This window comes from Lethenteron reissneri, chromosome 69 (assembly GCF_015708825.2).
Source record: "Lethenteron reissneri isolate LAM-NWPU_2019-01 chromosome 69, ASM1570882v1, whole genome shotgun sequence".
Lineage (NCBI taxonomy): Eukaryota > Metazoa > Chordata > Hyperoartia > Petromyzontiformes > Petromyzontidae > Lethenteron > Lethenteron reissneri.
In genome coordinates, this window is record NC_083847.1 from 6,638,153 (window position 1) to 6,648,152 (window position 10,000).

The 10,000-nt window shown below is 58.1% G+C and overlaps 1 protein-coding gene across 1 annotated transcript in view; it reads left to right on the top strand.

Moving 5' to 3' along the window:
- LOC133360665 (cleavage stimulation factor subunit 2-like) overlaps positions 1-7,385 on the top strand; it is a 28,278-nt gene extending 20,893 nt beyond the window's left edge. The window contains exons 9-10 of the mRNA XM_061579459.1: positions 3,710-3,853; positions 6,288-7,385. Of these exons, the coding sequence (XP_061435443.1) occupies positions 3,710-3,832 (123 nt within the window). The 3' untranslated portion in view covers positions 3,833-3,853; positions 6,288-7,385. The remainder of the gene's footprint in view (positions 1-3,709; positions 3,854-6,287) is intronic.
- Positions 7,386-10,000: the final 2,615 nt, after the last annotated feature.

A 10,000-nucleotide genomic window follows, 5' to 3' on the forward strand; every position in this document is an offset into this window, starting at 1 on the left:
TCAGACCACAGTCACCGCACAGGACCAGGAGAAGGTGACACTCTCACTCACTCACTTACTTATACACTCACTCACTCACTTACACACTCACTCACTTACACACTCACTCACACACTCACACACTCACTCACACACTCACACACTCACACAGACACTCACTCACTCACACACTCACACACTCACGCAGACCACAGTCACCGCACAGGACCAGGAGAAGGTGACACTCACACTTAGTTATACACACTTACACACTTATACACACTCACTTACACAGTCACACACACTCACTCACTCAGTCACTCAGACCACAGTCACCGCACAGGACCAGGAGAAGGTGACACTCTCACTCACTTACACTTATACACTTACACTCACACTCACTTACACTTATACACTCTTACACACTCACACACTCATTCACACACACATTTACTTATACACTCACTTGTACACATTTACTTACACACTTACACTTATACACACACTTACACACACTTATACACTTACACACTCACTCATACACTCACACAGACACTCACTCACACACACAAACCACGGTCACCGCCCAGGACCAGGAGAAGGTGACACAACAACAACAACCGCCATTCGCCACTAAGTGGCGGTGACGTCACCACGACGCTTGTGCCAGGCCAAGTGCACCTTGAGGCCACGTGAAGTGTCGAACGCCCGCTGGCAGGAGGTCACGGGGCAGACCCAGCAGGTGCCACGGGTCGACTGACCGAGACGTCCGAGATGAGTGGCTGATGCACCACCTGTGCCCCCTACTGTGCCAACTTGCTGTGCTTTAGCCACCCGGAGCTCCGCTCGTTGTTGTGAGCGTCGCTCTTCCGCCCTCCGTTGTTGTTGGAGGGCGACTGCCTCCAACTGCCCAGTAGCGTCCTTCACGAGCCTCCTCCACTGAGGCCGATCTTGACACCGCTGGTACCGGTCATCGGCAAGTCCACTCAGCTCCACGTCCTCCTGTACCACATCACTCCATCTCTTCTCTAGCCCGTGCCGCGCCCGTTTAGCCCCCTCGATCTGGCCGAACAAAACCTGTTTAGGCATGCGGTGGCTGGGCATGCGGGCTACATGACCCAGCCAACGCAGCCTTGCCTGCCGGAGGAGCTCACTGATGGGACTTTGCCCAGATCTTTCAAGGACTTGTGAGCTCCTCACACAATCCAGCCTGGTTAAACCCAGGATGGATCGTAGGCAGGCCAGCCTAAATGTTTCCAACCGGCGAAGATGCTCCACCAGGGGGGTCCACGTCTCGCAAGCGTAGAGAAGGGAGGGAATGACCGTGGCCGAGAAGACCTGAAGCTTCGTGCGGAGCGACAGACCAGGTAGCTTCCACACAGCGTTACGCAACCGATGAAAAGATTGCCGCTCGACTGATTCGGAGTGAGACCTCTGCTGATAAACTGGAGCCGGTCATAAGCACACTGCCCAGGTATGGGAAACTCTCCACTCTCTCCACAACTGCCCCATCACCAATTGGGAGTTGTGGGGGTGGAGTGTCCGATGGTACAAAATACCCAGGCAGGTGCTTAGTTTTGGTGGGGCTGATGGTAAGGCCCCACCTCTTGGTGGCACGCTCCAGTCTCAGCAGCAGCGTCTCCAACTCCTCTTCTGAATGAGCAGCTATTACCAAATCATCGGCATACATAACGTGGTTGACCAATAGGGAGCCATCCCTTGATCGCACCCGGGCATCGATCAGCCTCTCATTATATCTGTACCAAATGGAAATTCCCCCGGTACAGCTATTGAAGGTTTCACGAACTACGCGGTCAAAATAGATGTTAAATAATGTGGGAGCCAGAGGACATCCCTGCCGCACCCCAAGGTGTACAGGGAAAGGCTCCGACTCCCGGCCACGTAGTTTTACCCGGGCCCGCTCACCATCATGAAGGTCCTTAATGATCGTGAGCAGAGGGTCAGGGACTCCGAAAGCACGAAGAACAACCCAGAGCCCAGTCCTACTGATGGTATCATAGGCCTTGACCAGGTCAATAAAGCAGAGATGTATGTCTTTTTGGAATTCCCTACACCTCTGCTGTAGCAGACGGATAGAAAATATGGCATCTGTGCAGGACCGCCCTTTCCTGAAACCGCATTGGGGCTCCGCAAGCCTCTCCTCAGCGTGCCTAGCAAGGCGATGTTGAATAATCCTTGCCAGGAACTTACCCGGCACACTGAGGAGTGAGATGCCCCTGTAGTTGTTACAGTCGGTACGGTCCCCCTTCTTAAAGAGGGGGACCACCAGGGCATCCTTCCAGTCCTGCGGAATCCGTCCAGTGGTCCAAACTGTTGTTATGATGTCATATAGGGCAGTCTGTGCACAAACGCCACCCTCCCTCAGCATTTCGCTTGGGAGATCATCTCTGCCCGGTGCCTTCCCTGGTCTCAGACTCAGGATCGCCCTCAGTACTTCCTCAACAGCTGGCACCTCAGCCAGCCACTCACAGGTGACACTCACTCACTCACACACTCACACACTCGCTCACTCGCACACTCACTCACTCACATACGCACTTGCTCACACAATGTGTGTATCTGTGTGTATCTGTGTGTGTGTGTGTGTATCTAGTGTCTATCCGTGTATCTATGTGTGCATCTATGTGTGTGTATGTATGTATCTACGTGTGTGTATATCTATGTGTGTATCTGTGTATTTGTGTATCTGTGTGTGTATCTATCTGTGTATCTGTGTATCTCTGTGTGTGTGTCTCTATGTGTGTATCTGTGTGTGTATATCTGTGTGTGTCTCTATGTGTGTATCTGTGTGTGTGTGTATATCTGTGTGTGTGTCTACGTGTGTGTGTGTGTATCTATGTATATCTGTGTGTGTGTCTACGTGTGTATCTATGTGTATGTGTGTGTATATCTGTGTGTGTGTGCAGGCTGCCCTCATCATGCAGGTTCTGCAGTTGACACCAGAGCAGATTGTGTGTGTGTCTATCTGTGTGTGTGTCTATCTGTGTGTATCTGTGTGTAAGTGTATCTATGTGTGTGTGTGTGTATATATCTATGTATATCTGTGTGTGTGTATCTGTGTGCGGTAGTGTAGTGGTTAGCGCGCTGCGCTATGAACCTGGCGACCCGGGTTCGATTCCCGCTCACGGCCAACACCACCAGTGGCGATTATCTGAACCGCTCCTGGGCCTCCCCTAGGTCGACTCAGCCTCAAATGAGTACCTGGTGCGGTGTGTAGTAAACATCGCCACTGGGGAGACAAAGGCGGTCGGGCGTGGTGCTGGCCACCCACCCCCTCGTGTGCCGTGCCGGCCTTCATAGGTGCTCGCTAACAGCACTTGCCCCTACAGTCTGTTAAGGCTACACGGGGGATCTTTATCTTTATTTATGTGTGTGTGCAGGCTGCCCTCATCATGCAGGTTCTGCAGTTGACGCCGGAGCAGATTGTGTGTGTGTGTCTATCTGTGTGTATATATCTGTGTGTGTGTATCTGTGTGTCTGTGTGTATCTATATGTATCTGTGTGTCTGTGTGTGTGTGTCTACCTGTGTGTGTGTATCTGTGTGTGTGTATCTGTGTGTGTGTATATCTGTGTGTATATCTGTGTGTGTGTGTATGTCTACGTGTGTGTGTGTATCTATGTATCTGTGTGTATCTATATGTATCTGTGTATCTGTGTGTGTATATGTATCTATGTGTATGTATATGTATCTGTGTGTGTGTGTGTGCAGGCTGCCCTCATCATGCAGGTTCTGCAGTTGACACCAGAGCAGATTGCGCTCCTCCCCCCGGAGCAGAGACAGAGCATCATGATCCTCAAAGAGCAGATCCAGAGGACTACAGGGGCCATGTGACACCTCCTCACACGGCGAGGGGTGAGTGGGTGGGTGGGTGAGTGAGTGAGTGGGTGAGTGAGTGGGCGAGGGGGTGAGTGAGTGGGTGAGTGGGTGGGTGAGAGAGTGGGTGAGCGAGTGAGTGAGTGGGTGAGTGGGTGGGTGAGTGGGTGGGTGGGTGGGTGGGTGAGTGGGTGGGTGGGTGAGTGGGTGGGTGGTGGGTGGGTGAGTGGGTGGTGGGTGGTGGTGGGTGGGTGGGTGGGTGGTGGGTGAGTGGGTGGGTGGGTGGGTGAGTGGGTGGGTGGGTGGGTGGGTGGGTGGGTGAGTGGGTGGGTGGGTGGGTGAGTGGGTGGGTGGGTGGGTGAGTGGGTGGTGGGTGGTTGGGTGAGTGGGTGGGTTGGGGTGGGTGGGTGATTGGGTGGGTGGGTGGGTGAGTGGGTGGGTGGGTGGGTGGGTGAGTGGGTGGGTGGGTGAGTGGGTGGGTGGGTGGGTGAGTGGGTGGGTGGGTGGGTGAGTGGTGGGTGGGTGGGTGAGTGGGTGGTGGGTGGGTGGGTGGGTGGGTGGGTGGGTGAGTGGGTGGGTGGGTGGGTGGGGTGGGTGGTGATGGGTGGTGGTGGGTGGTGGGTGGGTGGGTGGGTGAGTGGGTGGGTGGGTGGGTGAGTGGGTGGTGGGTGTGGTGGTGAGTGGGTGGGTGGGTGAGTGCGTGGGTGGGTGGGTGGGTGAGTGGGTGGGTGGGTGGGTGAGTGGGTGGGTGGGTGGGTGAGTGGGTGGGTTGGTGGTGGGTGGGTGGGTGGGTGGGTGGTGGGTGAGTGGGTGGGGTGGGTGAGTGGGTGGGTGGGTGGGTGGGTGGGTGGGTGAGTGAGTGAGTGGGTGGGTGGTGAGTGAGTGAGTGGGTGGGTGGGTGAGTGAGTGGGTGGGTGGGTGAGTGAGTGAGTGGGTGGGTGAGTGAGTGTGTGGGTGAGTGGGTGAGTGGGTGGGTGGGTGGGTGAGTGGGTGGGTGGGTGAGTGGGTGGGTGGGTGAGTGGGTGGGTGGGTGAGTGGGTGAGTGGGTGAGTGGTGAGTGGGTGGGTGGGTGGGGGGTGGGTGGGTGGGTGGGTGATGGGGGTGTGGTGGGTGGGTGGGTGGGTGGGGTGGTGGTGAGTGGGTGGGTGGGGTGGTGGGTGGGTGAGTGGGTGAGTGGGTGGGTGGAGTGGGTGAGTGGGTGGGTGGGTGTGTGAGTGGGTGGGTGGGTGGGGTGAGGTGGGTGGGTGGGTGGGTGGGTGGTGGGTGGGTGGGTGGGTGGGTGGGTGGGTTGAGTGGGTGGGTGGGGTGGGGGTGGGTGAGTGGGTGGGTGGGTGGGGGTGGGTGGGTGGGTGGGTGGGTGGGTGGGTGAGTGGGTGGGTGGGTGGGTGGGTGGGTGGGTGGGTGAGTGGGTGGGTGGGTGGGTGAGTGGGTGGGTGGGTGGGTGGGTGAGTGGGTGGGTGGGTGGGTGAGTGGGTGGGTGGGTGGGTGAGTGGGTGGGTGGGTGGGTGAGTGGGTGGGTGGGTGGGGTGAGTGGGTGGGTGGGTGGTGTGAGTGGGTGGGGGGGTGGTGTGAGTGGGTGGGTGGGTGGGTGAGTGGGTGGGTGGGTGGGTGAGTGGGTGGGTGGGTGGGTGAGTGGGTGGGTGGGTGGGTGAGTGGGTGGGTGGGTGGGTGAGTGGGTGGGTGGGTGGGTGAGTGGGTGGGTGGGTGGGTGGGTGAGTGGGTGGGTGGGTGGATGAGTGGGTGGGTGGGTGGATGAGTGGGTGGGTGGGTGGATGAGTGGGTGGGTGGGTGAGTGGGTGGGTGGGTGGGTGTGTGAGTAAGTGAGTGAGTGGGTGGGTGAGTGGGTGGGTGGGTGAGTGATCAATGACAGCGAATATCTGTCTGTGTGTGTGTCTGTGCGTGTCTGCGTGCGTTGTCTGTGCTGCGTGTGTCTGCGTGTGCTCCGTCTATGTTTGTCTGCGTGTCTGTGTGTGTCTGTGTGTCTGCGTGTCTGTTACGTCTATGTGCTGTCTGTCTGCGTGCGTTGTGTCTGTGCGTGCTCTGTGTATGTCTGTGTACGTCTGCCTGTGCTGCGTGTGTCTGTTACATCTGTATGTGCTGTCTGTGTGCGTGTGCCTGCGTGCGTTGTGTCTGTGCGTGCTGTGTACGTCTGCGTTACGTCTGTATGTGCTGCGTCTGTCTGCGTGCGTTGTCTGTGCGTCTGTCTGTCTGTGCGTCTGTCTGCGTGTGTCTGTGTGTGTGTGCGTGTGTCTGTTTGTGTCTGTGCGTCTGTCTGCGTGTGTGTCTGCGTGTGTCTGCGTGCGTGTGTACGTGTCTGCGTGTGTCTGCGTGCGTGTGTACGTGTCTGCGTGTGTCTGTGTGTGTGTGCGTGTGTCTGTGTACGTGTCTGCGTGCGTTGTCTGTGCTGTGCGTCTGTCTGCGTGTGTCTGCGTGCGTGTGTACGTGTCTGCGTGTGTCTGCGTGCGTGTCGTAGGGACGCGGCTGTGGTACGAGGGAGACGCTCCGCAGGGAACCTCGTCGCACACGAAGCCCCCCCCCCCCCCCCGTGGCGGTGTTTACTGCACCGCACCGGGTACTCGTTTGAGGCCGAGGCGACCTAGTGGAGGCCCAGTGCAGACGCTCGCTTCTCCATTCACTCGCCCACCGAGCCACTCACGCGCGCCGTGGAGAGGCGACGTGCAGCCGGTGGTGGCAGTGGTGGTCATTTGAGGCCGAGTCGACCTAGGGGAGGATGTTCGCCGCCCCCCCCCCCCCCCCCCCCTAGTGTTGATGGTGGTGGTGTGAGAGCGGGAATTGAACTCGGGTCCACCGGTTTCATAGCGCGTGACACACACACAGTGACACACACACACACACAGTGACACACACACAGTGACACATTCACAGTGACACACACACAGTGACACACACACAGTGACACACACACACAGTGACACACACACACACAGTGACACACACACACACAGTGACACACACACACAGTGACACACACACACACAGTGACACACACACAGTGACACAGTGACACACAGTGACACACAAACACACACAGTGACACACACACACAGTGACACACACACGTGACACACACACACGTGACACACACACGTGACACACACGTGACACACACAGTGACACACACAGTGACACACACACACGTGACACACAGTGACACACACACACGTTACACACACACGTGACACACACACACGTGACACACACACACGTGACACACACAGTGACATACACACACAGTGACATACACACAGTGACATACACACAGTAACACACACACAGTGACACACACACAGTGACACACAGTGACACACACACACAGTGACACACACACAGGGTGGGGGTGGGGTGGGTGGCCACTCGCACAAACGCTCGGCCGCCTTTGTCTCTCCCCAGTGGCCACGTTTACAGGCCGTGCCCCTGGCACTCGTTTGGGGCCGAGTCGACCTAGGGGAGGCCCACGCCTGCACGGTGTTGTAGTCGATGCTGGTGTCGCCCTCCCGGTTTGTTTGTTGTTGATGTTTGGTTGAAGTTGAATAAAACGCCGCTGAGAAAACCACTGCCCATCATGGGCTGCCTTGTGTGGCATTGAGTGGAGCAGGTCTGTGGGTCTCTGTGGGTCTGTGTGTCTCTGTGAGTCTCTGTGTGTCTCTGTGTGTCTCTGTGGGTCTCTGTGGGTCTCTGTGGGTATCTGTGAGTTTGTGGGTCTCTGGGTCTCTGTTGGGCTCTGTGGGTCTGTGTGTCTCTGTGAGTCTCTGTGTTTCTCTGTGGGTCTCTGTGGGTGTCTGTGGGTCTCTGTGGGGTCTCTGTGGGTCTCTGTGTGTGTCTCTGTGGGTATCTGTGAGTTTGTGGGTCTCTGTTGGTCTCTGTGGGTATCTGTGTGTCTCTGTGGGTCTCTCTGGGTCTCTGTTGGTCTCTGTAGGTCTCTGGGTCTCTGTGTGGGTCTGTGTCTCTGTGGGTCTGTGTGTGTCTCTGTGAGTCTCTGTGGGTCTGTGTGTCTTTGTTGGTGTCTGTCAGTCTCTGTGGGTCTCTCTGTTCATCAAGTGAGGCCATTCAGGCTGTCCATCTCATGGTATAGGGGTGGTAATTACTGGCGAAACGTCGTACTCAGATTGTGAATGTTGTGGTGGGTTTACTCTGCCAACACACAGGCGGTTAGTGCTGTCCAACACTCGAAGTCGGATGTCCGACTTGTATCTTTATTAGAGATGACACACAAACTGCAGACTTCTCATTGAACTCGGTTCAACCCTTTAAATCGACACAAATATTTTCCAATTAAAAAAAAACGTCGTCTGAAAAGCCAACGAGACAAGTGAAATGCTTTAATGCCGATGTCAAGATAACTTTAAACACTTTGTCCTGCTGCGGAGGGAGCTGGTAGGAACACGTTGGGTTGCTCGGTCAATGGCCTGCAGGGTCAACGGCGGCGTGGTGTATTCCGCAAATATTCCCGACTGTGAGGGCGGGCACAAGCCGGCGTGAGTAGGTGAAACGTTGAGTTTTATAAGGGCACCACGGGGTGACCAGCCCTTCCCCACCCAGCCCCACCCTCCCCACCCTCCCCACCCAGCCCCTCCCCACCCAGCCCCTCCCCCCCCACCCAGCTCCTCCCCACCCAGCCCCACCCCACCCTCCCCACCCAGCCCCTCCCTCCCCACCCAGCCCCTCCCCACCCCACCCTCCCCACCCTCCCCACCCAGCCCCTCCCTCCCCACCCAGCCCCTCTCCACCCAGCCCCAACCTCCCCACCCAGCCCCTCCCTCCCTCCCCACCCAGCCCCTCCCTCCCTCCCCACCCAGCCCCTCCCTCCCCACCCAGCCCCTCCCTCCCCACCCAGCCCCTCCCAGCCCCTCCCCACCCTCCCTAGCCCCACCCTCCCCACCCAGCCCCTCCCCACCCAGCCCCTCCCTACACGACAAACGGACGGACGCAATAATCCCCTGTGGGCTGGTGTAACCAGGAGATTCCTACCCAGTGTCTGAGTGACCCCCCCAGTGACTGTGTGACCCCCCCAGTGTCTGAGTGACCCCCCCAGTGTCTGAGTGACCCCCCCAGTGACTGAGTGACCCCCCCAGTGTCAGTGTGACCCCCCCAGTGTCTGAGTGACCCCCCCAGTGTCAGTGTGACCCCCCCAGTGACTGAGTGACCCCCCCAGTGTCAGTGTGACCCCCCCAGTGACTGAGTGACCCCCCCAGTGTCAGTGTGACCCCCCCAGTGTCTGAGTGACCCCCCCAGTGTCAGTGTGACCCCCCCAGTGACTGAGTGACCCCCCCAGTGTCTGAGTGACCCCCCCAGTGTCTGAGTGACCCCCCCAGTGTCAGTGTGACCCCCCCAGTGACTGAGTGACCCCCCCAGTGTCAGTGTGACCCCCCCAGTGTCTTGAGTGACCCCCCCAGTGTCTGAGTGACCCCCCCAGTGTCTGAGTGACCCCCCCAGTGTCTGTGTGACCCCCCCAGTGTCTGAGTGACCCCCCCAGTGTCTGAGTGACCCCCCCAGTGTCTGTGTGACCCCCCCAGTGTCTGAGTGACCCCCCCAGTGTCTGTGTGACCCCCCCAGTGACTGAGTGACCCCCCAGTGTCTGTGTGACCCCCCCAGTGTCTGAGTGACCCCCCAGTGTCTGAGTGACCCCCCAGTGTCTGAGTGACCCCCCAGTGTCTGAGTGACCCCCCAGTGTCTGAGTGACCCCCCAGTGTCTGATGTGACCCCCCAGTGTCTGATGTGACCCCCCAGTGTACTGAGTGACCCCCCCAGTGTACTGTAGTGACCCCCCAGTGTCAATGTGACCCCCCCAGTGTCACTGTGACCCCCCCAGTGACTGAGTGACCCCCCAGTGTCTGAGTGACCCCCCAGTGTCTGAGTGACCCCCCCCAGTGTCTAAGTGACCCCCCCAGTGTCTGTGTGACCCCCCCAGTGTCTGTGTGACCCCCCCCCAGTGTCTGTGTGACCCCCCAGTGTCTGAGTGACCCCCCCAGTGTCTGAGTGACCCCCCCAGTGTCTGAGTGACCCCCCCAGTGTCTGTGTGACCCCCCAGTGTCTGAGTGACCCCCCAGTGACTGTGTGACCCCCCCAGTGTCTGAGTGACCCCCCCAGTGTCTGTGTGACCCCCCCAGTGTCTGTGTGACCCCCCCAGTGTCTGAGTGACCCCCCCAGTGTCTGAGTGACCCCCCA